Source organism: Aulostomus chinensis, chromosome 12 (assembly GCF_037954235.1).
Source record: "Aulostomus chinensis isolate RoL2024-O1b breed Wild chromosome 12, RoL_Achi_v1.0, whole genome shotgun sequence".
NCBI lineage: Eukaryota > Metazoa > Chordata > Actinopteri > Syngnathiformes > Aulostomidae > Aulostomus > Aulostomus chinensis.
In genome coordinates this window covers 28,451,263-28,478,450 of record NC_141331.1, presented here as the reverse complement: position 1 = coordinate 28,478,450, position 27,188 = coordinate 28,451,263, and the positions used below count along the sequence as shown (strand labels likewise).

The 27,188-nt window shown below is 53.6% G+C and overlaps 4 protein-coding genes across 8 annotated transcripts in view; 2 read left to right on the top strand and 2 right to left on the bottom strand.

The window, feature by feature from the left end:
- Nucleotides 1-2,500: 2,500 nt before the first annotated feature.
- Nucleotides 2,501-25,105, top strand: LOC147252672 (glycerol kinase-like). Of its 4 annotated transcripts, XR_015118786.1 has the most exons (20): nucleotides 2,501-2,667; nucleotides 4,596-4,669; nucleotides 5,061-5,167; nucleotides 5,252-5,329; nucleotides 6,521-6,600; nucleotides 8,101-8,238; nucleotides 8,686-8,795; nucleotides 8,863-8,929; nucleotides 10,015-10,050; nucleotides 10,384-10,451; nucleotides 10,536-10,578; nucleotides 10,650-10,730; nucleotides 10,814-10,892; nucleotides 11,049-11,145; nucleotides 11,219-11,303; nucleotides 12,546-12,666; nucleotides 12,988-13,131; nucleotides 13,206-13,292; nucleotides 20,403-20,560; nucleotides 25,077-25,105. XR_015118786.1 is itself a non-coding variant. In XM_086221041.1 (19 exons), exons 1-19 carry the CDS (start codon nucleotides 2,605-2,607, stop codon nucleotides 13,491-13,493), a joined length of 1,635 nt encoding a protein of 544 aa, XP_086077167.1. In that variant the 5' UTR covers nucleotides 2,501-2,604; the 3' UTR covers nucleotides 13,494-16,366. The 4 variants fall into 4 exon arrangements, 3 of the variants coding, with proteins under 3 accessions (XP_086077167.1, XP_086077168.1, XP_086077166.1); XM_086221041.1 differs by lacking the exons at nucleotides 20,403-20,560; nucleotides 25,077-25,105 and adding an exon at nucleotides 13,417-16,366; XM_086221042.1 differs by lacking the exons at nucleotides 20,403-20,560; nucleotides 25,077-25,105 and adding an exon at nucleotides 14,098-15,331.
- Nucleotides 12,358-22,617, bottom strand: ddx18 (DEAD (Asp-Glu-Ala-Asp) box polypeptide 18). 2 transcript variants are annotated; one of them, XM_086221037.1, is made up of 14 exons: nucleotides 22,395-22,617; nucleotides 21,822-22,004; nucleotides 21,581-21,730; nucleotides 18,945-19,080; nucleotides 18,772-18,872; nucleotides 18,486-18,685; nucleotides 18,192-18,306; nucleotides 17,656-17,795; nucleotides 17,411-17,572; nucleotides 17,166-17,318; nucleotides 16,962-17,075; nucleotides 16,623-16,679; nucleotides 16,357-16,534; nucleotides 12,358-15,194 (listed from the first exon to the last, which is right to left on the bottom strand). In XM_086221037.1, exons 1-14 carry the CDS (start codon nucleotides 22,498-22,500, stop codon nucleotides 15,049-15,051), a joined length of 1,941 nt encoding a protein of 646 aa, XP_086077163.1. In that variant the 5' UTR covers nucleotides 22,501-22,617; the 3' UTR covers nucleotides 12,358-15,048. The 2 variants fall into 2 exon arrangements, with proteins under 2 accessions (XP_086077163.1, XP_086077164.1); XM_086221038.1 differs by having other exon boundaries at nucleotides 21,581-21,727.
- On the bottom strand, nucleotides 23,149-26,048 carry LOC147252671 (uncharacterized). The gene is made up of 3 exons (XM_086221045.1): nucleotides 24,639-26,048; nucleotides 24,288-24,445; nucleotides 23,149-24,205 (listed from the first exon to the last, which is right to left on the bottom strand). Exons 1-3 carry the CDS (start codon nucleotides 24,961-24,963, stop codon nucleotides 23,450-23,452), a joined length of 1,239 nt encoding a protein of 412 aa, XP_086077171.1. The 5' UTR covers nucleotides 24,964-26,048; the 3' UTR covers nucleotides 23,149-23,449.
- The window catches only part of LOC147252670 (actin-related protein 3), a 14,266-nt gene continuing 12,348 nt past the window's right edge, over nucleotides 25,271-27,188 (top strand). Inside the window, exon 1 of the mRNA XM_086221044.1 lies at nucleotides 25,271-25,448. Coding sequence (XP_086077170.1) covers nucleotides 25,405-25,448 — 44 coding nt within the window. The 5' untranslated portion in view covers nucleotides 25,271-25,404. The remainder of the gene's footprint in view (nucleotides 25,449-27,188) is intronic.

The window sequence follows — 27,188 nt, the reverse complement described above, 5'->3', positions numbered from 1 at the left end:
ACTCACACACACAAACTCACACACACAAACTCACAGACACACACCACACACAAACTCACACACACAAGCTCACAGAAACACACACACACACAAACTCACAGACACACACTCACACCACACACACACTCACACACACCACACACAAACTCACACACACAAGCTCACAGACACACACTCACACACACACACTCACACACACAAACTCATAGACACACACCACACACAAACTCACACACACAAGCTCACAGAAACACACTCACACACACAAACTCACAGACACACACTCACACCACACACACACTCACACCACACACAAACTCACACCACACACAAACTCACACTCACCACACACAAACTCACACACACAAGCTCACAGACACACACTCACACACACACACTCACACACACAAACTCATAGACACACACCACACACAAACTCACACACACAAGCTCACAGACACACAAACTCACGGGCGCACACAACACACACAAACTCACACACACACACACTCACCCCACACAAACTCCCACCACACAAACTCACACCACACACAAACTCACACACACAAACTCACACACACAAACTCACAGACATACAGTCACACCACACACACACTCACACCACACACAAACTCACACCACACAAACTCACAGACACACACTCACACCACACACAAACTCACAGACACAAAAACTCACAGACCCAAACACACACCACACACAAACTCACACACACAAGCTCATAGACACACACACACACAAACTCACAGACACACACTCACACCACACACAAATTCACACACACAAGCTCACAGACACACACTCACACACACAAACTCACACACACAAACTCACAGACACACACCACACACAAACTCACACACACAAGCTCACAGAAACACACACACACACAAACTCACAGACACACACTCACACCACACACACACTCACACACACCACACACAAACTCACACACACAAGCTCACAGACACACACTCACACACACACACAAACTCATAGACACACACCACACACAAACTCACACACACAAGCTCACAGACACACAAACTCACGGACACACACAACACACACAAACTCACACACACACACACACACTCACCCCACACAAACTCACACCACACACAAACTCACACACACAAACTCACACCACACACAAAAACTCAGACACACACTCACACCACACACAAATTCACAGACTAACACACTCACACCACACACAAACTCACAGACCCACACACAAACTCACAGACCACATAAACTCACACACACAAGCTCACAGACACACACTCACACCACACACAAACTCATAGACACACACCACACACAAACTCACACACACACTCACACCACACACAAACTCACAGACACACACCACACACAAACTCACACACACAAGCTCACAGACACACACTCACACCACACACAAACTCACACCACACACAAACTCACAGACCCACACACAAACTCACAGACCACATAAACTCACACACACAAGCTCACAGACACACACTCACACCACACACAAACTCACAGACACACACCACACACAAACTCACACACACACTCACACCACACACAAACTCACAGACACACACCACACACAAACTCACACACACAAGCTCACAGACACACACTCACACCACACACACACTCACACCACATACAAACTCACACCACACAAACTCACAGACACAAACTCACAGACATACAGTCACACCACACACACACTCACACCACGCACAAACTCACACACACACACACACACTCACAGACCGACACACAAACTCACAGACACAAACTCACACACACACAAACTCACACCACACACACACACTCACAGACCCACACACACCACACACACACACTCACTCAGTGTCCTGCTGTGCTGATCATCATTAAAACACAATAGATCGTTATTTCATAAGATTTGTTGATTTGTGTTCTTGTTTTTAATGTGAGACGCTGCTCCTCATGCCGTTCCATTAAAACACACTCGATGTGATTTAGAAAATGTGTGTGTGTGTGTGTTTGTGTGAGTGTGTGTGAGGGATTCAGGTTCAAAGTACAAGCCTTGTTTTTCTGGCCTCTCTGACCGCTTCACACAGGACACATAGAATGAACCTCATCATGACACACACACACACACACACACACACACACACACACACACACACACACACACACACACACAGCTGTCCTTCTCTTCTTTTTCTCGATGTCTGCTGATAATAGGCCCAAAAGCCTAAAAATAGAAGGTATCTTTATTTAGTGTGGTGGAGCAAGGCTGTGTGTGTGTCTGTGTGTGTTTGTGTGTGTGTGCGCGTGTGTGCGCGTGTGTGTGTGAGCGTGGTTGCGGGGTGATTTTCTCTGTGACCCCATCTGCGTGTCTCTCTTGAGGAACACATCGAGCCCCCAAATCCGATTGGCCATAAGACGGCCGACGCCTTCTGAGGTCACACCAATCAGGCCCCCAGTAGAGGTGGAGGTGGGCGGAGCAGAACCGGCGTGCCGACACTCAGCCAGCAGCAGCAGCAGCAGCAGCAGTCTCCAGTTCTCCGTCCCCCGCGTTTTCCTGAACGGAAAATGACCTCCACAAATCCGCTGGTGGCCGCCATCGACCAGGGCACGAGCTCCACGCGCTTCCTGGTGAGTGACGTGGCGGAGCCGGCCACACGCTCGCGACCCTCACTCTGCTCTCCTCTTCTTTCTCGGTTCTGTCCCAGAAATCTGTTTCCGTCCAGTCAGCTCGCGGTTCGCCAGTTAAACGATTCATGTTCGAGACTTCCGATGAGCTCGTGACGTGAGAACCGTCCAGGTGCCACACGTTCGGGGTCACTGGCCACACACACCGAGAGCTCATCGACCTGAGATTCCAGGTTCCTTGAACGTCTCAGCGGGAGCAGATTGCGTCATGTGTTGCGTTCAGGGCCCACGGCATCAGCTGTGATTCGCAACGTTGGACCACAGAGGGACGAAGCTCCTCCTACAAGGAGAAGTGAAACCCATCCTCGATGTCATGTTGGATCCCACCTGGAGAAGTTGGTCGGTGGCCTGGTCCTGACGGTCAGGTGATGAGACCAGAGCAGAACCGGGCCGTGGACCTGAGAGAGGAGTCCAGGACTCCACTGATTCCATACTTTAGATCCGTTTGACCCAAAGAATTCGATTGTTGTGATTTCAGATATTTCCATAACCCCGACATGCTGATGTCATCACCTCGGTGTAGAACACGTCTGTAGCACAGGTGAAGCTCCAGGTGAACTGAGCCTCATTTTTGCTGGTATTGGTTACCATGGAGACGTTTGTTAATTGATGGAAGAACGGAGTTCAAATATCTGTCAGTTGCAGGCACTCAATGTCACTTCCTGTTTAACTGCCATCATTTGTGCGTACGAGAAAAATGCGTTGTCAGGAAGCGTTTCATCCGTGCGTCTGCCGGCGCTGCGTCAGATGACGAATCGTGGTAAAACTGGATCCATGTTGTGATAAACATCACGACAGCGTCTGAAGCTGCTCCCTGAACGCGCCACTGAACGGAGGGAACCCAGCGATGCAGGACCTGAGTGGGTCAGCTGGACTCGCAGCTCCTGGAACCAGCACCGGGGTGCAGAGGCGACACGCTGCCCGTAGGCGGTCCAGTGATGTCATTGTGTTGGTGAGTCGTTCAGCATGAACGTGGACGTCAGGTCACATCAAGGGGCCGCCGACATCTACCTGGTGTCACTGGTGTGAGGAGTGTTTACAGCTGGCAGCACTGAGGCAGGTGCTGCACACACGGCCGGTCCTCCAGCGGTGGGCGGGACTCTGGGACTCGCCGGCGTCTTCATAAGGGAGCGATTGTTTCCAAACAGTTCTCACCCCGTTGGAGGTGCGGGGGTCTTCGTCCGGTGACACGCAGGTCGAACCACCAGAAGTTCATTTTTAACCTCGGAGGTTGTTTTTGAGGCTCGCGGCAGGACCGGGCCGGTGAGGCGTGCTGGTCTATGATCGGGGGAGGAGTTTGTGCCTGTCAAGCTACATTTGAGGACCAAAGGACGCAGTTACACTTCCTTCTGTCCGCTACTCAGTAGGATGATGTCACCAGAACGCTGGTGCATCGCCGCTACACGCAGCTCTTCAAGGGTCTTCTCTCAACGGCTCTGGCTTATCAGTGTCATGTGATGCAACCAAACGTCATCCTTGATCATAGACTCGTATTGCTTGTCACTTCCTGTGAGCTCATCCAAGCACAGGAAGTGACAGGAAGGGGTTAAACACATGCCGGCCCACTCATCGCTCAGAGTGAGGCGATGGTGAAGTTTTGGAACCTGGAGGGAACGTCACTGGCGACTCCCAGGGAACGCTGCTCAGCAGTGTGGCGGGGGGGGGGGGGGGGGGGCGCCAGTGTGTGTGTGTGGGGGGGGGGGGGCGCCAGTGTGTGTGTGTGTGGGGGGGGGGGCGCCAGTGGGAGGGGACGGTGGCTGGCAGCTTTTGCTGGTTTCGGGGCCTCCTGCCTCCTTCTCTCCCCTGGGCGATGCTGAGCGCTGATGACACTCCCCCACCCTCTCTCTTATCACTTCCTGTTTCCTCCTCAGGTCTTCAACGCCAAGACGGCTGAGCTGATGAGTCACCACCAGGTGGAGATCAAGCAGAGTTTCCCCAAGGAGGGGTGAGCCCACCCACCCGTGTCCTCAGATGCAGGCTGAACCCCAATCAATCACTGGTCAGCGGGCCTGAACTGGCCCCCGGCGGGCCTGAACTGGCCCCCGGCGGGCCTGAACTGGCCCCCGGCGGGCCTGAACTGGCCCCCGGCGGGCCTGAACTGGCCCCCGGCGGGCCTGAACTGGCCCCCGGCTGATTAGTTTGGTGGTCTGACTGGTAGCATTGCTTCATTTCTTTGTTAATGTACAATAACGGAAATTAAGAGCTTTTATTCTGAAAAGTACTGGAGGAAACTGTAAACATGGGTCTTGAATGGCCCATAGGAGGGTCTGGTGTGACATCATACGACACAAAGGTGCGTGTGTGTGTGTGTGTGTGTGCGTGCGTGCCTGCCTCAGGTGGGTGGAGGAGGACCCCAAGGAGATCATACAGTCGGTGTACGAGTGCATGGAGGGGGCCTGTGAGAAACTCCGCCAGCTCAACATCAGCGTCTCCAGCATCAAAGGTGGGGCGCCGTCCGCCATGTCAGCGTGTGGCGGGACATGCTAGTCTGCCGGGGTCACTGATCTCCATGTTTCTGCTTCCCCAGCGGTGGGCGTGACCAATCAGAGAGAGACCACGCTGGTGTGGGACAAAGAGACAGGAGAGCCGCTCTACAACGCTATCGGTAGGTGGCTTCTACGTACGCATCGTGCTCACTCCCTCGAACTCAGTCTGGACCACCACGCAAGCACGCAAGGTGGGAAGTCAGTCCGCCTCCACAGACTGCTGCGAGGCTTCAGATTCCATGACAGTACTCCAGCTCCAAAAACATGAGCTGTGGAAACGGGACTCCGGTGTGTGCTGGACTCAGTTATACGCTGTAGGTCTTGAAGATGGTGCCCCAGCTGAGATGGAAACGGATCCCGTGAGGAACCAGTTTTCCATGCTGGGAGCCGGTTCACACTGTTGGACTGGCAAGAACTGGTTTGAGATGAGGCGCCGCGCTGGACCGTCATGGCTGTGGACCGGCAGCTGGCTGGTCACGGTGCATGTTAGCGTGTGTGAGGTTAGCAGGTGTGTGTGTGTGTGTGTGTCATCGTTTCTAGAAAATCACTTGGCTTTCACTGGGTTGCCACGGTTACAGAAACACCTGACAGAGAGAGGAGGGTCAGGGGGACGGTCCCCACATCTATCCACTGGAAAGCAGGAGGCAGGTATGAATTTGGTTTGAGCCCAGTGGAACACCTGTGGAGCGTGTCAGAGAACGTTCTCCACCTCTTGTGAGTTCGTCCGTCAGCAGAACCGCAGCATCATGGCTTTTCTGATGGCTCAGTATCCGTCAACCAAGCATGTCGAGTCCTTCATCAGCACAGGGGACTTGAGTCCCATCAGAACCCAGTGAAGAAGCCACAGGCCCAGCTGGGAGGTCCGAGGGAGTCAGAGAGACCGAAGCATCAGTGGCTGGGTGGAGGAGGACCACCTGGACCACCGGTGCAGGTGTAGAGTGATAGGACAACACCTGGATAAGATACCGTAATTTACAAGGTAAAGAGGCAACGGAGGAAAATAAACATCTGGTAAAAACTGTTAGAACAGCGTGTTGTTCAGGCAAGTTCACGTCCTCCTGTCACACGTGTGTGTGTGTGTGTGTGTGTGTGTGTGTGTGTGTGTGTGTGTGTGTGTGTGTGTGTGTGTGTGTGTGTGTGTGTGTGTGTGTGTGTGTGAGTGAGTGAGAGACAGCTAACCCTACAGGACTGGTGTTACTGGTTCTTGATAGCCTCAGGTTGGAATCCAGTTGGATGTTGAGGTGATCTACTTTCAAAAATGCTGATTAGCTGTGATGTTCCTCCTCTCCTGTCCTCTCCTGTCTCTGTAGTTTGGTTGGACCTGCGAACTCAGTCCACAGTGGAGAGGCTGATCAACAAATCTCCAGGCAGAAACAAGAACCATCTGAAGGTAAGGGGGGGGGGGGGGCAGGAAGTAGCTGCATTGGCACTTGTCTACGGAGTAGAAGCTTGTCTTTGCTGCCACATCACTGTGTGGGTGGTGTCCAGACGTGTGTCCTTGGTGGTGTCCAGACGTGTGTCCTTGGTGGTGTCCAGACGTGTGTCCTTGGTGGTGTCCAGACGTGTGTCCAGACGTGTGTCCTTGGTGGTGTCCAGACGTGTGTCCTTGGTGGTGTCCAGACGTGTGTCCTTGGTGGTGTCCAGACGTGTGTCCTGACATGTGTCCTTGGTGGTGTCCAGACGTGTGTCCTTGGTGGTGTCCAGACGTGTGTCCTTGGTGGTGTCCTGAAGTGTGTACTTGGTGGTGTCCTGGGCGGTGTCCTGACGTGTGTCCTTGGCGGTGTCCAGATGTGTGTCCTTGGTGGTGTCCAGACGTGTGTCCTGACATGTGTCCTTGGTGGTGTCTTGACGTGTGTCCTTGGTGGTGTCCAGACGTGTGTCCTTGGTGGTGTCCTGACGTGTGTACTTGGTGGTGTCCAGACGTGTGTCCAGACGTGTGTCCTTGGTGGTGTCCTGACGTGTGTACTTGGTGGTGTCCTGGGTGGTGTCCTGACGTGTGTCCTTGGTGGTGTCCAGACATGTGTCCTGACGTGTGTCCTTGGTGGTGTCCTGACGTGTGTCCTTACCTGTGTCCTTGGTGGTGTCCAGACATGTGTCCTGACGTGTGTCCTTACCTGTGTCCTTGGTGGTGTCCTGAAGTGTGTACTTGGTGGTGTCCTGGGCGGTGTCCTGACGTGTGTCCTTGGCGGTGTCCAGATGTGTGTCCTTGGTGGTGTCCAAACATGTGTCCTGACATGTGTCCTTGGTGGTGTCCTGACGTGTGTACTTGGTGGTGTCCAGACATGTGTCCAGACGTGTGTCCTTGGTGGTGTCCTGACGTGTGTCCTTGGTGGTGTCCTGACGTGTGTAGTTGGTGGTGTCCTGGGTGGTGTCCTGACGTGTGTCCTTGGTGGTGTCCAGAAATGTGTCCTGACGTGTGTCCTTGGTGGTGTCCTGACGTGTGTCCTTGGTGGTGTCCAGACGTGTGTCCTTACCTGTGTCCTTGGTGGTGTCCTGACGTGTGTCCTTGGTGGTGTCCTGGGTGGTGTCTTGATGTGTGCCCTGGGTGGTGTCCTGATGCGTGTCCTTGGTGGTTTCCTTGGTGGTGTCCTGACGCGAGTCCTTGGTGGTTTCCTTGGTGGTGTCCTGACGTGTGTCCTTGGTGGTGTCCTGGGTGGTGTCTTGACATATGTCCTTGGTGGTGTCCTGACGTGTGTACTTGGTGGTGTCCTGAAGTGTGTACTTGGTGGTGTCCTGACATGTGTCCTTGGTGGTGTCTTGATGTGTGTCCTGACGTGTGTCCTTGGTGGTGTCCTGACGTGTGTTCTTTGTGGTGTCCTGGGTGGTGTCCTGGGTGGTGTCCTTGGTGGTGTCCTGGGTGTTGTCCTGACGTGTGTCCTTGTCCCTGCAGCACAAGACGGGTCTCCCCATCAGCACCTACTTCAGTGCAGTGAAGCTGCGGTGGCTGCTGGACCATGTGGCCGAGGTGCGCCAGGCGGTGCAGAGAGAGCGCGCCCTGTTCGGCACCGTGGACTCCTGGATCATCTGGGTAAGAGCTGCTGGAGGATCCAGGCAGGAAACGGGACAGACGTTACCGGTGAGGATGAAGATGAACCATTTCAGGATCGCCGGTCCTTCGCTCTGCCGTCCTGATCGCAGCCTCCTGCAGCTGCTCAGGGGGTCTCAGCCTTGGGTTCATGTTCCGTCTCGGTGATGATGTCACACGAACAGCTGTCTGACTCAGTCAACATAAACAGGAACAGGAAGCGCCGGGAGACCCTGACCTTGGCCGGGCCGTCACCCAGCAGCACCACACACGTGTTGGTTGTCTGTAGCACAGCGATTTCACAAATGTTGGTGCCTGTCAATCATTTTGACCCAAACATGTCCAGAGTCCATGCCAGAGGTGATAGTCATGGATGTTCAGGGTAACTGGGTTAACTGGTGCAGCGCCTGCTGATCCCAGTTTTCACTGGTGTTTATTGTTATTGCTCAGTGCTTGACGGGGGGGCCGAAGGGAGGAGCCCACTGTACAGACGTGTCCAACGCCAGCCGCACCATGCTGTTCAACATCCACACCCTGGACTGGGACCCAGAGCTCTGCAGGTACACACACACACACACACACACACACACACACACACACCTTTATCCTGTGTTGCTGCTGTTGCAGGTACTTCGACATCCCAATGGAGATTCTCCCCAGCGTCAAAAGCTCCTCTGAGATCTACGGCCAGATGGTGAGTTCATCTCTGTCAGAGAGAGTGATGTCACAAGAGAGAGGTGTCGTAACCCTAACGAGTATCTGATCGCTCTACCAGTGGAGGACTCAGTCTAATTAGCTGATAAGCTGCTGATGAAGGGTTAATAAATGACTGACTGTCCCGGTTCAAGAGGAAGTGACTACACTTCCCAGCAGCTGGCAGCAGCCATCATGTGTTGTTTCTGGACCTGTGTCTCATGGTCACCTCCAGATGTGACAGCTGTGCCAGGAACGTGACCTTTGCACTGCAGTCCCAGAGGTCAGGGTTTGTGCTTTTCATTGTTCAGGGTCAGATTGGTGCTGGTCGAGAGGCTCCTCCCACATTTCAGTAGATGAATAATGATCACTGTTGACGTTGTCTAAATGGATACAAGACGCTTTTCCTTCTCTTGCTTGTTTTCAGCTTAGTTCGCTCAAAACTGAGAACTCGCCCCCCATGCCGCTGTTGGGTTGGGGGGGCGTCAGTGCAACAGGCCTTTCACAGGTAAAGGTGTTGCAGTGTTCCTCAGCTGGAGTGATTGATGACCAGTTAAGCGTCAAACAAACATGAGGAGATGTGTGATCCGTCCGTGCCCGGAGCTTAGACAGGCCGCCGTTCACAGAAACCTCACGGCGCCGTATCTTTAGCCTCGTAAGGAATGGCTGGCAGCTCTGGGCTACAGTGAGCAGTGGGACTACGAACATGGCAGCTCAGGGTTACAGTGGGCAGTGGGACTACAAACATGGCAGCTCTGGGCTACAGTGAGCAGTGGGACTACGAACATGGCAGCTCAGGGTTACAGTGGGCAGTGGGACTACAAACATGGCAGCTCTGGGCTACAGTGAGCAGTGGGACTACGAACATGGCAGCTCAGGGTTACAGTGGGCAGTGGGACTACAAACATGGCAGCTCAGGGTTACAGTGGGCAGTGGGACTACAAACATGGCAGCTCAGGGTTACAGTGGGCAGTGGGACTACAAACGTGCCATCTGGAGGTTGAGGACCTGCTCTGAGTCCTGCTCTGAGTCCTGCCGTGACTTGTGTGAACCCTAACAGGCGTGTCTGTTCTGTCCCCTGACCAGACGTCCAGCGGCCTCTCAGGAGTTCCCATCTCCGGGGTAACGCCTCCTCCATGTTTCATGAGCAGAGAGTGTCACGTGGCATCGAGGGTTTGGAGCTGGAGTGAACGTGACACCCTCTGATACGACTTTACACTCTCCTGATGTCAGCTCACCAGTGACGCCAGTAGATCAGAAGCCTGTGGTGGTTACCAGCAGGCGGTTCTGCACTGGCGTCCAGTGGTGATCCAGTTCAGTTCTGTAAACTGTGAATGTCCCTCCCAGAACCAGGCCACAATTCTTAATAAGCACATTTCAAGGATTCATGTTAGAACTCATGAGCCTCAGCCAATGTCAGTGTCGGTCAGGTAACAGCCACCTTCTCTCCATCAGTGTCTGGGCGACCAGTCGGCCGCTCTGGTGGGTCAGATGTGCTTCAAGGAGGGTCAGGCCAAGAACACGTGAGGCCCTCTTGTCTCGTTTGTCCTTCCTGAGTGTTTGCTGGAATTGAACTCGACTCTCTAACGGCTGTCTCCTCATTGAAGGTACGGCACTGGGTGCTTCCTGCTGAGAAATACAGGAACCAAGGTGAGGTGGACTGCATGACTTAGCCTCCTCCTGGTTTCAGCTTCGGCTTAACGTCTCTCTCTGACCCTCAGCCTGTCATGTCAGAACACGGCCTGCTAACCACGGTCGCCTACAAGCTGGGGAAAGACCAGCTGGCCTGCTACGCCCTGGAGGTGCGTGACAGCTCTGAGTGTATCGATGTTTGCTCTGATCTGCATCCTGCTCGGCGTAACCTGCTGTGTTTCTTCCCTCCCAGGGCTCCGTGGCCATCGCGGGGGCGGTGGTCCGCTGGCTGAAGGACAACATGGGCATCGTGCAGTCGTCCGCAGAGATCGGTACGTACACCGCAGCATCGTCACCACAATCCTGACTCACACACCGTCACCAGGGAGGCTTTCTTTCCGGTGCTCTGGCCGTCTCCTGAGACGAATTCCAGACATGAGGATGTGACAGACCGTGAACGACTGTCTCGCCTCACCGTCTCATTTCAGAGAAGCTGGCCGCTGCAGCAGGGACGTCCTACGGCTGTTACTTTGTGCCGGCGTTTTCAGGCCTGTATGCGCCCTACTGGGAGCCCAGTGCCAGAGGGTGAGAGGCGTGGGTTCTAAGTGTTCCGCTGTTGTCGGAGCAGCTGATGACGATGTGCTCCTGTGTCTCGCAGCATCATCTGTGGACTCACCCAGTTCACCAACAGGAACCACTTGGCTTTTGCTGCTCTGGAGGCCGTCTGCTTCCAGACCCGAGAGGTTTGCAGTGCTGTTTTTGGCAGCCATTTTAAATTTCGTCTTTGTCTCAGGCTTGTGGACTAAAATGCTTGTTAGCTTTAGTCAAATTTGAATCCGTCTTGATATCATAGTTTGAGTCCAGCTCCAGTTGACAAAAACTCAAAAAGGTTTGTTTAGTTTTAGGAGATAAAAAGTATAGTCTTTTAACGAATTAATTTCGGTCGATCCCCGTATTTTATCTGTTCTTTCATGAGTTGATGCCCACCTTCATCGTACGAGTGTCACACATCAGTTGTGAGAACAGCAATGGCAACACGCTGAGTGTGTGGATCGGCCATTTCCACCAGTAGTTACAAGACTAAAGGAATGGTTTTAGACGTACAAGGTTTCCAGCCAACGGCAAACGCTTTGTGATCTGAGGATCACGCATCACGCACAGGTGAGGCCACATCTCCCTTTGCAGTGCGTCGGTGCTTGGTGCTGCTGGATTGCATTAAAATATGTCCATAAATCTTCTCGTCCTTGCTGACCGCCCAGCCCCTTTGTTGACGCTGCCGCCGCGGTCCGGTGTCTGTGGCAGAATGTCCTCTGCATGCTGGTCGGTGGGTGTGACCAACCAAGGATAAGCAGCATTACAGACACTCTTTGCAGGGGGGGCAAACTGGTCCAGCGCCGTGTGGCTGCAGGTTTTCATTCCAGCCAAGCAAAAGCAACACCTGATCCGACCAATGAGCTGTGAGGACGCAGCTTGATGGACGTAAGTGGATTCAGGTGTTGCTTTTTCTCGGTTGGAATGAGAACCTGCAGCCACACGGTGCTGGACGGGGCCAGCTTGACACCGGCGCTGGACGGGGCCAGTTTGACACCGGCGCTGGACGGGGCCAGTTTGACACCGGCGCTGGACGGGGCCAGTTTGACACCGGCGCTGGACGGGGCCAGTTTGACACCGGTGCTTTAGGGTTTCAATGACAGATGCACAATAAGCAGAAATGCCACACGTGGTGAATGTCAGACGCCACTAAGGTTCACTTCCATTATCATCTCGACAAGGAAAACTCGCACGTCTCACCGTGTTCATCAAAGAGCCGTGTTTATTTTGTCAGCGTCTCGTTATCGCCATGAAAAAGAGGGGAGTGATGGAAATAACTGTCATGTGATCTGTGATGAAAACAACCCTGCGCTGCTGTTGCTGCTCTCCGCCTCGTCTGTTGTGCTGTTGCTGATCCAGTTTGTGCGTCAGTGTTAACTGCATGTGTGTATCAGATCTTGGATGCGATGAACCAGGACAGCGGCGTCCCTCTGCTGCAGCTGCAGGTGGATGGAGGCATGACCACCAACAGATTACTGATGCAGCTGCAGGCAGACATCCTCTGCATGCCCGTGGGTAAGAGGCTGCCCGTCTCTCTCTCTCTCTCTCTCTCACACACACACACACACACACGTGACAGGACTCGTGAACTTGGCTGTTGGCAGCAACAAGCACTGTGGTTGTGTAGTTAAGTATCAGACACACCACATTTGCTACAATAATCAATCCAGGTTTATTCCCCCACCTGCCTCACCTTTGTCCTCCCTCCACCCAGCTATTTAACGGTCATGTGACCTGACCATGACGCTGCTGTTTTGTCACTAAAAACACACCAGTAGAGACTCCAAAGTACAAATACCTCCATGAAGTCCTTGTGTCCCCCCCATGTTTGTCCAGTGCGACCGTCCATGTCGGAGACCACAGCTCTGGGTGTAGCCATGGCAGCAGGGGCAGCTGAGGGCGTAGACGTGTGGAGCCTGAACCCCGGTGACCTCCCTCAAGTCACGTCTGAGAAGTACCAGCCTCAGATTAACTGTGACGGTAAGAGATGCCAGCGTGGACACGTCCGCCACTGGACCGTCAGACCACAGCGTTCACCTGCATGTCCTCCTCAGAGAGTGAGTTCCGCTTTGGGCGCTGGAAGAAGGCCGTCCAGAAAGCCATGAACTGGGAGACGACGGAGCCCTGTTGCAACTCCAACGGTAGGCTGGCGCTCACGCCGACAGCGTTAGACGCTCGCATCATAAATTCTACTGATGAACTGCAGGGTTCTGATGCTGTGGTCCATCGGGGTGTTCTCGCTCTCTCTGTCTTTGTCAATGACAGCAGGTTTAGGGAAGACGCTGAATGGCGCCCCCTGGGGGGTTTCTTCCACCCCTCCCCCCACCAGAGTTGACCCCTAAGGTCTGCCTTTGGCTGCTGCATGCCACGTGTGACGTTTCCCTGTACTCACTCTGCCGTTCTAACAAAGTCTGAAGACGCTGAACCAAATTTCCTCAAAGCTCCTGAGTGGTGCTAAAGTGGTTCTGATTGGTCGCAGGTTGTCGGGAGGCCCTCGCCCATCAGAACCACACGGCCTCAGCAGCTCAACACCAGGCTCATTTCCAGCTTCACGCATGTTTCTCGTGTCCACTAGAACGTTTTACACACACGCTGGTCGGCTCCCCACCAGAGCTGCAGCGCTGCCAGTGGGAGGAGCCACCAAAGGTCCAAGTCAGCTCGTGAAACAGCCAATCATAATCAGCAGGAGGCGGTGATGTAGGTGAGGGACTGGGAACTAGAGACCTGAGCCCCCCCAAAACCCATCAACACTACAGGACATGAATCAAAGCACATCACTAACACGGTGTTGGAGGACTCGCTTGATCTACAAGGCGGTGAAGTCTGCATGGGTCCCACCTTTGTCTCACTTCCTGTCCTTGAAGGTTTCCCTCCTGTCTGTGGACTCGCGCTCCCTCTTAAATTTTAACTCAGAAACAAAACCACCTTTTCTTTTCCACTTGACAGACGAGCAGAAATGAGCGGCCGGGGGTCCGGGACCCTGGGGGGACCTGGACCCTGGGGGGACCTGGAGTGGGAATGATGAGCCTGCAGTGACTTACAGGACTTGGTCGTTTTAACTGCTGCGTAACCTGCTAGAAGTGGACCTGACCATCAACCACAAGTGCCTCGTGGTGGAGCCACGCCACCTTTGAACTTGGAAGAGGGAACACGGCCTCAAAGCGTCAGGACAGAACTATCAACTTGACTTCTTTAGTCGAAACATCAGATCAGATCTTTACAAGTTGTACGATTGTATCTCCACTTGAAGGGGCGGGGCAAAGGTACTGTTTTTAACCTTTTTATTTCTCTGTTCATAGTTTGATTTGTACTTTCCCTTTTAACTGTAGTAGAATCGTTGAGTGGGAACTTCCTGCTCATGCAAGACTTCCTGTGCTCCAGCTGCACGGGAGCTTGGGTCTGCAGCCAGGAACTGGACCGTGATGTCAGAGGTCTGACAGGAGTCTTGAAGAACCCTAACGTCATGTGACTGGGAGGCTCACTAGAGCACCAACATCCGTCGGTGTGTAGAGAACCACGGAGGATGTTTAGATGATGTCATCTGACGGTTGGAATGTCTTGATCACCTGATTATGTGTTGAGTCATTTTGAGAGCTTGTGCAGCAGCACCTTCAGCTCTGCTGCGACGATGAATCATCTGATCTGACTTGAAATAAACCATGTGACCAGCGCCTCGTCTCCCTGACTGGTTCTCATCAGGGGTGATGAAACCACTGCTTAGAACCCACAGCAGCACAAAGAGTGAGCAAACGACAGCAGCAGCTTTATACTGAACACATTCATACATCTGGAAGACAACAGGCCCTCTGAGGGGTGGAGTCAGGAGGTGGTGTTAGAGCAGGAAACAGAAACCAGCACTTCCTCTAACGGTGAGGAGGAATCAGTCCAGGAAGTGACTCAGCGGGAGAACTGCCTCTTTTCGCCTCGTCCTTTGTTAACGTGCTTGAAGATCTTGGACTTGTGCACATTCTTGGACTTCTGGTAACCGAAGCCGCCTCCACCGCCGCGCTTCTGCAACTTCGCACCTTTGCTGCTGTGGACGTCTGGGGAGGAAGAGTCAGGTTAAGGAAAACGCCAGACTTGATGATGTTTAACTACAGTTTCCTCCAACCAGCCTCTAAGAGCAGAGCAGGGTCAGACTCGCTCTGACAGGTGCTGACTTGAGATCAGCTACCTGGCTCACTTAGGAGCACGCACTTACTGAGTCACTGCACGATGGTTAGAATTTTGTCTGATGCAGGGAGGATCCACCAGCCTGAGTCAGGCAAGTCTCAGGAGAGGGAGGAACCACGGCTATGGGTGTGTGACACGACCCCATCGGCTCAGAGTTTAAACTGTATTGGCCCAGAAACACTGGCACCACCCACCAGGAGGTGATGAGACGGCCACCTGATCACCACGGTACCGAGATCAACTCCAGCACTGTCATACTGACATGCTTGACTCATCCATGACCCTTGAAACACGTCTGCCATGGATTTGGAGTGAAACAACCACGACCCCCACATACAAGAGGCTCTTGGTGCACACGGAACCCCAAGCGTTGCCTTAAATGTCTTACATCTACTTGGCATGTATCAACTCTCACTGCATCTTACTTTGATTGTATTGAGTCCTGATGCTGCCAGCTGACGACGGGAGGGGGGGTGTCAATCAGGAGCAGGTGTCACTCTATGAGGCGACCAGCTAAAACACAAGTGCCCCCTCAATCACCATATCCTCTCTCCCAGCCACGCCTACGGTCAATTTAGAGTCTGGATTAACCTGGTCCCTCTTGATGTCTTTGGACTGTGGAGGAAGCTGGAGTACCAGAGAGAACCCAGCAGGAACAGGGAGAACATGGAGACTCACCCAGAAAGACCCCGTGCCGCAGCCGGGGCTCCACCCACAACCTTCTTGCTGGGGGGCCACCGTGCCGCCCCCACAGCGTCAACTTACTGTGCCAAATCAGGCTGTGATGACAGCAAACATGACCTCAATAATGACACCGTCATAAAGCTGGAACGTGGTCTAGTGGGACGAGCGAACCGGATCAGATCATTCATGACATCAATCATCGGGTCTCCTGGTTGGTCAGGATCAAGCGTCACGTCATTCTAAGCTACACAATGAGCCCCCTGGTGGTCGGAGAGGTCTACCACACGTGTGTGTATGTACATGTTAGTGTTTTAAACAGATGCAGGCAGGGAATGAAGCAAAGGATACTGAGGTCAACGTAGGGAGGGACTTTGAAGCCGAATGACAGCGCCACCATCAGGAGATTGAGGGTGTTGACGCTGTAGATCTGTTTGAGCGAGTGCGAGTCGTAAGCTCTCACGTAGGACTTGTAGGCTTCTTGGGCCGACTTGTGGAGGTAGTAGTTCTTCTCGATCAGCTTCTCCAACTGCAACAGGAGACATGTTGATGTTCAACGTCACCCTCTTACTTCTACATCACATTATTGTAAGGACTCGCTCGTCAAGACATCTTACCTGCGACTGGATATCGGAGATTTTACTCCAGGAAAACTCAAACTCACTCAATGGGACCTGGACGAGAGGGGACAGGTGAATATTATAGACACGTGTTCATGACACGAGGACCGACGACACGGAAAATGCTGAGTCGAATCACAGCCGGACGAGTGAGTTCCATTGTGATGTCACAGCTATCTGACCTATGACCTTCTGAATGTAATCACTTCAACATTTGTAAGGATGTTCCAAGCAGCTCATCATTTCTTGAGTTATAGACAAGACGTGGCGTTTGTGACAGCAACTGAAGTCCTCAGGTGCTCAGGTGCACAGCCCAGCAGGCAGCTGAACGCTCACCTTGGCTTGTTTGAGGAAGCGCAGGAACCCCAGCTCCTCCGGCCGCAGGATCAGGAGGGCGTGGCCTTGGCCGTTGATCCCCCGGGCTGTCCTGCCCACCCTGTGGATGTACTCCTGCAGACAGGAGGAGGAGAGGGGTCACCGACCGTCTCAAGCTTCCACTCCAAAATGTTGAACATAGACTAGTGACTGTGGATCCACTACCTTGGGGTCATCCGGGGGGTCGTACTGGACGATCCAGTCCACCTCAGGAATGTCCAGCCCTCGAGCTGCCACATCGGTACACAGCAGGATGCCAGAGTCGGCGTTGCAGAACTGGAAGAAGGTGGTGGTACGTTTGGTCTGCTTCTGCTTGCCCTGGAGACGGGACGACATGGACAGACAGTGAACAGCTATCTCGATGAAGTCGCGACAGCTGACTGATGGAGGATGAGGGGGCGGGGTCTCACATGGATGGCCATGACGGGCAGGTCGATGTAGTTCAGAAGCTCATAGTGGAATTTGACAGACATGCAGGAGGAGAAGAAGACCATCAGCTTCTTCTTGCGGTTTTTCTTCAGGAAGGTGAAGAGCAGCAGGAAGCGCTTTTCTGACGGACACACCACATAACCCTGCAGCACAGGAGGCACTATTTTATATCACTGTCTTCAGCCCCACCTCAAACACCACACCAGTATCCCTCCACCAGCCATACCTGCTCCAGGCCGTCCACTGTAGCTTTGTCTTTGTTGTCATCCACCCCGACGTAGAGCGGCTCCTTCTTCAGGGAGATGCGAGCCAAGTCCTCCACCTTCCGGGTCTGGGTGGCTGAGAACAGCATGGTCTGTCTCCGCTCTGCAACAACAGTCAACAGTCTCACGGACGCTCCAACAACAGTCCGGTATCACGCCATCACGACCAGGCAAACACAGCCCGGTCGATTCTGCGTGTGGTCACGTCGGCCCGTGTTACACTCTACTTTGTCTGGGCAAAGGTCACTTGAGGTCAACAGACAAATGAATCTCATTAGTTGCAAATAGGGAGGCCAGATGCATCGTTTGACGCTGACGGGATCACCATGGAGATCTGCAAGAGGTTACGACAGACAACACATGGCTGCACTGACATCTGATCACCAGACATCAGGTGTCTCGAAATGTGTTTGACGGGACACACGTGTAGTTGCGCAGTGTGTAAGAGTGTTAAAGATGGCGACCTGGGCTGACCCCTGGTGGACGGATGAATACGTACTAGGCAGCAGCTTGATGATCTGCTTCAGTTCCTCCTCGAAGCCCACCTCTAGAATGCGATCAGCCTCGTCAATAATCAGACACTGCAAGTTCTTGAACATGAAGCCGGGTGTATTCTAGACACACACACACACACACACACACACTACAGTTTTATTTGATGTTTGAAAAACAGGAACGATAATCACGATTAAATCAAACTGATTTACACGTCAATTCCAAACCAAAAACAATAAATGTTTGACAGCAGCGCATGACTGGCGTTTGATTGCGAGTTGGTGTCATTGGGCCTCACCTGGAGGTGGTCCAGCAGCCGGCCTGGCGTTGCCACCAGGATGTTGACCCCATTGGCCAGTTTCTGGGCTTCAGCTGAGCGGTTGCTGCCGCCCATGATGAGGCCGTAGGTGTGCACGTGGTGGGTCATCAGTTCCTTCAACACCCCGTAGGTCTGCATGGCCAGCTCGCGAGTGGGGGAGAGGATGACTACGCCCGTGCCTGACAGGAGCACATTCCACAACGGTTACCTTCCCCACATACTGCTCAGAGAACAGAACCGGTCAGAGGTTCTAATGGGTCATTACCGTTCCTGGGCATGAACTTGAGTTTGTAGATGAGCTCTATGGACGGGATGAGGAAGGCCAGGGTTTTACCGCTGCCCGTCTTGGCTGCAGCCAGCACGTCCCTACATCAGAGCAAGAGGATAAAAGCACTGCAGGTTGAAGACAGGAATCAACAAACAGGACGGAACACTGACCTTCCCTCCAGCAGCGGCCGGATGCTTTTGTGCTGGATCTCAGTCATGTGATCAAAGCCCATCTCCTTCACTCCAACCAGGGTGTTTTCACTCACCAGGCCAGCCAGAGAAGTGAATGACGTGTCCTCAAACGCTCCTGAGACACATGGAAGCAGACAGAGTTGATCCAAGAGACGCAGTTCAACACCAACGTGTCCGTGCAGTTGACCCCGTCAGACGTGTCGCTGTTGACTGGTCCCAGGACCACAAGTGTCTCTGTATGCCTTGACTGACACACTCACCACCACGGAGATGCTGAGCAGGCACAGCGGTGTGTTCCATCGTGTGCCCATCGGTAGCAGCTGCCGTAGGTTACAGCATCAGCACCGCAAGACTTAGGTCTATTTATCGCATCACCCATCAGTTCGTCCGTCCACGTGAAAACTTTTCACATGAGACAACCAGCACCTTCTGCAGCTGAGACCAGGCTCTTTGGCCTTCGCAGCTCGTGTGCTCTCTGCATTTCATGGACAGCCGTTTCCTAAACAAACCTCAGCTCGATGCTGGATTTCAGGAGAAGCAACCCTGAAGGCAGCTGCTGATGTCTCTCCATGGTCGTGAGGACACGAACCACAGGCTGGGACTACCGTTCTGTCGGTGTCTCGTCTGTTTGTAGCTCCGAACTGCGGTGATGCATTGCTCTCAGTATGAATACAAACAGCAGGTAACCACAGTACAGCATCACACACTTTGCTGAAGTTCTGTGTCAGGCCACAGTGACGAAAACCCAGGAACAGAGCAGCGGAACGTCATTTCCTCATGACCTCACACTCCTGTTTCATCGTCCTGAGGCCTGTACTTAGCGAGGTAGCTTCGGGGTTAACTCTGGGTTTTCTGTACTACGACAGTGGTTCAGTTCTTTTGCATCTCCATGCTAACTTGTGTTGAAGGGCTAACCCGGTCCGGAGCAGGTTATGTTCAAGATTTAGATCGCCAGGTTGAAAGCATGGCTTCCTGACCAATCAGCTCTCTTGGACATTAGCACCAGCGTTGTTTATGTTATATCCAACCGTACGATGATAGTATGACACGTGGTGGAATTTAGCAATTAGCATTCAGAGACGTCTTGCAAAAGTTGTCGCCGCAACAGAGGTCCAGATTGTTGTTGTCTGGGTCAGGTTCAGGTCCAAGACGTATGGTCGTACCGCTGGAGTCGACATTTTTAGAATGCTGAAACTGTAAACAAGCTGGGTGACAACTTCCTTGCACGCGAGGAGCAGACCCTTCAATATGTTGACCAATCGCTGCAGTGTGTGTGTGTGTGTGTGTGCGCGCGCACACCCGTGGGTTGAATCCGAGCTGAATTATGTTTTTTTTTATTGATCAAATCTTTCAGTAGTGGCCCACTGGGGTCCACCGCCATATTAACAGACCATAAAAGGGCCTCTTAAAATGCAGGAGGGACTGAATGTTTTACAGGGGAGCCGCCGCCAGCTGAGGTATCACAACACTGGCTTGCTTCTTGTGTAGACGGACGCTGAGGGACACGCAGAGTTTCCCCCAAAGACCCAGGCTCCGCCGCAGCATCACATTACTATTTTAATCAGCCCAACAGCACACAGCCCCTCTCCAATCAGGTGAGTAGAGGACACCCCCCCCCAACTCCCTGATTGCTCTGCTGTTGGTGCGAACTACGGAGACTGATACCCCGTTCACACTGAGAAACACGTGTCAACACAGGTTTATGGACCCGCGTTTGCTCGGCATCAGGGCGCATTCAGGCTTCCAGAAGACCCGGGTCTGAGCTCCTGCTGTGAGGCCTGTTTTTCTCCCTCTACGTCATCGCGCTGACAACGTCATCATTTCACATAAACGTGCGCCGGAACACTGCGACGTAAACAAACGACAACATGGACGTCGGCAAGTTGAACGTTAGCGTTGCGTGCACTGCAATGTTGTCTCTTTTGCAAAGCATACAAACTTGTGCAGATGGAAAATGTCCGAGCGCTGATGCAGCGAAGGAGGATGGAGTTTTTGGTTCGTCTGGAAGGGAGCAGAAGAAGCTACAGGTGGAGCCTGACAGGCGGCACAGAGACACAATCAGGATGAGACAGGAAGGACGCCTGAAACCTGAGACAACGCGGGTTGCCTCTTTCACACTGCAGGCGAGCCGACCTTGAAAGCTGCACTCAGCCCACTGATCCACTATGGAACAGTCCGGTCTCTGGAGACGATACAGGGCTCACAAACACTGAGCGAACATAAACATAAGAAACCAGGTTCCAGCCAATCACAGACAAGATGGGGGGTGGGGGGGTGGCGTTAGGTCGCATGTATGCATTGGAGAATAAGCAGAGTTGATTGAGTGGCGCAGTAACGAGCTGCAAGGCAGCTGGACGACGTCTAAACTCAAGGCATACACTTTGGGAAACCGCTGAGACTCGACCAAAGAAAAGACGCTCTGATGAATGTTTTATTTTGAAAAACCTAATGAAGTAAAGATATTAAGACTTAGAATATACATTTACTCACTGAACGGTTGGAGTTTGCTCAACTCAGCGGGGGGGCTCACTGTTTGTTTGGTATTTACAAGCAACATCAACGGATGCAGGCAGCAACGCTCAGTGCACCTTCAACAAACATCAACTGATGGATACCTGTCAGGCCTAACGGGAGCTCAGGTTGATCTTCCTCCTCTTCATCTTGGGCAGGCTTCTCCTCCTCCTCCTCGTCAGCTGCTTCATCAGCGGCCTGCTCATCCTCATCTGCTCCCTCCTCCTCTTGCACTACTTTGGTCTTCTTCTCTGCTTGGTGGAGGTCGACGATATCCACGTTAATTGTGACAACAGAAATGCAGGCTCTGTTTATAATTCACAGCTGAACCTCAACTGCTGTTACCTGGGGGGTCCGAGGGGTCCGGGGGGTGAGCGAACCTTCTTTTCTTCTTCTTCTTCTGATGCTGCTTCAGTGGAGGTTCCTCTGAGCTGGGCTCCGTGTCCACAGACACATCGCTCCGCTTCTTCTGTCCCCCCTGGGGCTCAGGGTCCGGACTGCTGGCCTCCCCCGGCCCGTCTGGTCTCACTGGAACACACGGACTAGTTACACCACCGAGAGCCACTCTGGTGTCTGCTTGTTCCATACGCTCACAACTTATTTCGTCACAGTAGTCACTATCACCAACGATCAATACCCACGTCTCAGAAGGCCATCGTGAAGGAACTGACGCATCGCGTACGAGCTAGCATGAAGTTAACAAGCTCGAGCGTAGCAGCAAGAGGTCGGTTTATTCTCTGGGTGACTGGGAGAATCTGAGACCGCAGAACAACTCAACTAAGACCAGCAAAAATTAACAAATTACAAATTTTACAAACCGGATGAGAACGGACGCGGTGGCGAGCTAACAGCTTAGCAGCGGAAGCTAACGGCCGCTTCCGAACTAACAAACGAACAAACTTGGTGTCCGGCACAAACCCGCGTCTCCGTCCCGCGTCTCTCTCGTGAGAAGTTTTCTCTCTTTGTTCTTCTCGTTTCTCTTCTGGATCTTCTTCCGTAGAAGCTTCATCTGAAGGTCCGCCATGGTCGCAGTGTACGCCGCACACGTGTGCGTGGGTGCGTTCCTTCCGAGCGAGGACCCCGCAGGCCGAGGACCCCAGAGGGCGTCCCTCTGCGCTGCCTGAGTGGAAATGCCGAGGTCCCTCACGCCCCGCAGGCGCTCAGGCAGGGGAAGATCCACCAACCAGGCTGGCGAGCTGGACAGGAGCAGCGTTTGTTAGCGACTGAAACATTCCCAACAATAAAGCCCTGACACGAATTACTGACATTTACAGGACCAGAGACGCAATCTCTCCGATGCATAGCGACATAACATCGCGATGTTAAAAATAAAGGCAAGTAAGTCGAAGTCCTTCTGGACGTCATTTTCCAGAGGGAGTTCGGAGGAACTGCCCTGACTGTCAGGCTGAACTTCTTTCACTGATCCAGTTTTACTTTGGCACATTAATGTTGCAGATGAAAGGCAATAACTTAAGGATTGGTTTCACAATGGGATTGTGTTGATCTGACTGCCTTCACCAGCTGTTCTTGACAGGTCTCCGTGTAGTTCTCGCAGAACGTTTCAATCATTGTTCAACAGAATCCGGTGGTTGACATTAAAATCCAAATGCAGGGACGGGGCTCTAAGAGCTGACGGGACCTTCAGGCAGAGAAGAAAGACATAATTCAGAAACACACATTTGTCTTTATTAAACAGTGTCTGCTGGAACTGACATCTTTTTGAAGGGCCAAAAACCCCCAAAACAAACCACCAGAGAGTTTTTAAAGGCACAAGAGTCTTGGATTCGCGCGGTGATGTTAGAACTTCCTGTCCTTGGGTCCCCCAGTTCTTTTTGTTCTGCTGTTTGCCAAACCCTGGTCAAGGTGAGAGGGTCCAATCATACGGCCTCGCTCTGCTCCACACACGCCATCGACACCGCTGGAAACACAGGATGCTCCTCAGCGACATTTCCCACCCTCAACATGTTTGCGTCTCAAACGATGTCCTCTTCAACCTTAACCAAGAGAGGCTCCATTTCTGACTTGATGTCCGAGGGCTGAATCAAAGCCTCGGAGGTGCTCTCCGTCCTCCCCTCCAGGGCTTGACTCTGCTGGATGGGCGGCAACAGCTGACTCCTGGATGTCCTCCTCATGTGCCTCATCTCCTCCCACCTCTGCTTCCTCCTGCCCAGCTCAGACCCCCGGGTCCTCCTCTTCAGGGCCCTCTGTCTCCAGGAGGAGCAAGTCTGTGAGTAGAGGGGTTGGGGTCTGCAGCAGCCCTGTAACTGTGCGTTAACCCCCTGCTGAGGAACGGACAAGACTCTGAGGCGTTGTCTCTGCGCGTCCTCCTCCACCGCCTTGAACACCAGGTCCGTGATGTCCCGGCGAAGTCTCATGAGCACCAGAGGGTCTGAAATCTGCCGCATGTCTGCCAACATGACCTCGGCGAACTGGTTCAGGATGTCGTGTCTGAGTGTGTGTGGCGCAGCAGCAGCGTGATCGGGAGCGGCCTCCTCATTGTGATGGTCACAGCTCAGCGACATGACAGCCGTGTCTTGAGGCGCTGGGTTTGGAGCGTGCAGGGGAGCAGGGTGGGAAGTGGAGGCTCCAGACTGAGCCTCCTCATCAGGGTCCTGGCCAGTCGCCTCGGCCTCCAGTGGGCTCCCAAACACGCTCCTGGTCTCCTGGTCAATGCTCCCTTCGGTCTCCAGCTCTTCGTCGTCCTCATCCCGGTCATCAAACTTGTCTTCCTGCAGGAGAGCAAGTAAGAAACTAAGCATGTGATCAGGATCTGCAGGGAGACGCGGCGCGGCGCCTGCACCTGCACCTTACCAGGTAGGAATCTCCTCGTCTACGCACGATGTAAGGCCTCAGAAAATCCAGCTTGTCCCTGAGCATGCGCTGCTGGAAGGTGTTGACCCTCTCCGGGTGCCACAGGACCCTCCCGTACTGAGTCCGCAGCGATCTGGACCTCCTCTCCACATCAGACACTGGCAGGAGAGATGAACACTCATACGTGTCAGGATCAGTGTCATTCCAGGGCAAAAGAGACGGAGAATCCCAGGTACAACACAGGTCACGTGACATTACGCGAGCCAATCCTTTTCCCACAGGTAAAACCTGGTCCATGCGGGTTCCTGACTCCCCCTCCAGAACTGTGACACCATGCTGTCAGCATCTTACCAGGCTTCCCGATGGACGAGGCGAACTCTGCCCACAGCCTCGTCTTCAGGTTCCGGTCGTAGTAGGACTCCAGAGCCGAGTTGAACAGACACTCGTGTTTCCTCCAGAACTCGATCAGCTGGTTGTCCATGGCGGGACCCCAGTGTGGACCTCGAATCTGGCCACGAAAGTGAGTCATATCACAGCCTGCGGCAGGACTCCCGTCAGGTATCACGGCGCAGCGCCGCTCCGCTCGTGCCGCGCCGCGCCGCCGCTTCTGCCGCCTCAGCCGGGCGGGATCAACACCGGGGGCGCTACTGCCACCTGCCGGCGCGGAGTAGCTCATGACAGAGAGGCGATGTTCCAGCTCACACTTTAACACGTCCTGACGGAAACATCTTGGTAAGGTGACGTGCCATTATTGTTATTCTATTATTTGTCATACGACTGTTATTCCAGCTGGTCGACGCCATCGCGCTGCTGTCACCTCTCCACACTACAAGTCGAGCGGCCTGAGACGAACACCGTGTCAAACCTGAGACCAGGCACCAGGCGGCAGGGTTGGGCTTCCCTCGGTGATTGACAGCTGCTCAGCCCTGCCTGCGTCGCGCGCTGGCCGGCCTCCGCCATCTTGCCTCTCCCCGCCTGCCAGCAGCCGAGTGCGGAAGTGGAGACGGCACTGTGCAGGCTCACGGTTCCGCCTGCGGACGGTTTGCAAGCTCCTCCAGCTGTCACAGCCCACCACCCATCCAGCTTCAGCCTTTCTACTCAGCGGGGACTCGGAGAGATGGCTGGACGGTTACCGGCGTGCGTTGTCGACTGCGGCACGGGGTAAGCTGTTGAGACGGGGGCTCGGTGTCACCGAGACGGGGAACGGTCGGGACTGTCAGTGCCAGCAGCGACTGTGTGGGTGTGTATGCTCTCTGCAGCGAGCTAGCTAGCTCATGTGCTAATAAACAGCTAGTTGACGTGACTGTGACTGTCCACCGGCGGGTCTGCCCTCCCGCCCGGCGGCTGCTTGGGTTTGGCCGGCAGCGGCGTCGGTGCCCCCCTTCCCGTGGAGCGGCGTAAGGCGTGCTGTCTCACTGTCCTGTTCACTCTCAGTCCATTGTTGAATATATTTAATATGCCAGCTCTTCGCTGGAGCTCATCAATCTCTTTGCTCATCAGGCTGCAGTGAGCATGCGCAGTGCAGCTCTCCGTCCACTTCCTCATTCACGCGTTTTAGTCCATATATGGTCGTTCTCGGCATCCTCGCAGGTTTTTCTGATCAGAGTAACTTCTCTCATTCCGCTCCTCTACCGGGTGACGTCCGTCTTGACCGGTGGTTCTTCTCGCCTCTGTTGGTGCTACGTCATTTCTCTGGCTGCACGTTCACGTACAGGCCACACCAGGACCACCGGGAGAGCAGCCCGGTGGTCCTGGTGTGGTATTTAACGGGTGTCAGTCCCGATGGTTTCTCTTGCTCATTTGAAGTTTTCAATAATGTGTGACGTTTGGCAGACATGTTGTCTCCACCAGGACGGTCCCACCTGGAGGAACCTCTGCAGACCTGCTGGTGGGCCCCAGCAGCAGGACTTGAAAGGAACGGCAGCTCAACCAGTTTGGGGCTAAACATGGTTTACATTGCTTTCATGTAGAGGCTTGAAGCCGCCACTCCTCCTCTCCGCCCCCAGGCTGCTGCTCTGAGCCTGGGACAGCTAACCTGGAGCAGCGGAGAGTCGAGTTAGCTTGAGCCGCTTCTGCTCGCCAGCCAGGCATCATTGTCTGGCCGGTCGAGCGTGAAACCACGTCCCGCTGCTCGCGACAGTGAGACTTCCTGTTTCACCTGCAGAAGTCGCACTTACACCAGGCGCAGCTTTCTGATCCGTGAGCTCTAACAGATGTTGTGAAGGTCAGGAGCAGCGGTTTGTCTCCGAGTCCCACTCCTGATGTCCAGCCATGGAAACCCCTCTTCCTGTACGCAGCAGCTGTCTCAGTGGCCTGGTGGCTGTTGCTTAACCACAGTTACATCCGTGATGACTGTGTGCGTGTTGGGTTCTGTTAGCTTTAGTCGAGTACTGCGACCAGGAGTACGCATGCAGTGTCCTTCCCAGAGACCGGAACCTCAGGTGTCATTGCTCTTCATCCGTCCTGTCTGCCAGACGAGTGCTGTGGTTCTGCTCCAGCAGACCTTGATCGGTAGTTACAGTGGCTGATGAGATGATATTTGAAGGACTGAAACTCTTTCCAACCAACCAGCACAAATGTGTTGTTTCCGTTCTGAGTGCATGGCTTAGCTAAGGTAGCGAATGAGTCTGCAGACCCCCGATCAGGGCGAGGAGAGACCGACCCTACAAAGCCTTGATCAGGGGAAATAACCCATCTGCAGGGTGTGATTCCTCCTGGTGACAGCTGGTGTGTGGCTGGGTTGTTGGCACGTTAGAAATGAAGGAACTGTTGAACGAATGTTTCCTGTCTGTCACCATGAATAAAGAAGAGGTGCCATGGTGTTGGAGGGGCTACGTGGTGTGGAGAGAGACTGGAGAGCAGTCAGATGTGACGTGAGAGACAAAAACCAGTGTTCGACAA

Excerpts from the sequence above, each read along its gene's own strand:
- LOC147252672 (XM_086221040.1), top strand. The coding sequence starts at position 2,605 with ATGACCTCCACAAATCCGCTGGTGGCCGCCATCGACCAGGGCACGAGC. Across the intron at positions 5,168-5,251 it reads CAGCGTCTCCAGCATCAAAG|CGGTGGGCGTGACCAATCAG; the intron begins GTGGGGCGCCGT and ends CTGCTTCCCCAG. Across the intron at positions 5,330-6,520 it reads GCCGCTCTACAACGCTATCG|TTTGGTTGGACCTGCGAACT; the intron begins GTAGGTGGCTTC and ends CTGTCTCTGTAG.
- ddx18 (XM_086221037.1), bottom strand. The coding sequence starts at position 22,500 with ATGGCGGACCTTCAGATGAAGCTTCTACGGAAGAAGATCCAGAAGAGA. Across the intron at positions 19,081-21,580 it reads GCTCCCGTTAGGCCTGACAG|GAGCGTTTGAGGACACGTCA; the intron begins GTATCCATCAGT and ends CATGTGTCTCAG. Across the intron at positions 18,686-18,771 it reads CAAGTTCATGCCCAGGAACG|GCACGGGCGTAGTCATCCTC; the intron begins GTAATGACCCAT and ends TGCTCCTGTCAG.
- LOC147252671 (XM_086221045.1), bottom strand. The coding sequence starts at position 24,963 with ATGAGCTACTCCGCGCCGGCAGGTGGCAGTAGCGCCCCCGGTGTTGAT. Across the intron at positions 24,446-24,638 it reads CTCGTCCATCGGGAAGCCTG|TGTCTGATGTGGAGAGGAGG; the intron begins GTAAGATGCTGA and ends CTCTCCTGCCAG. Across the intron at positions 24,206-24,287 it reads GACGAGGAGATTCCTACCTG|GAAGACAAGTTTGATGACCG; the intron begins GTAAGGTGCAGG and ends GCTCTCCTGCAG.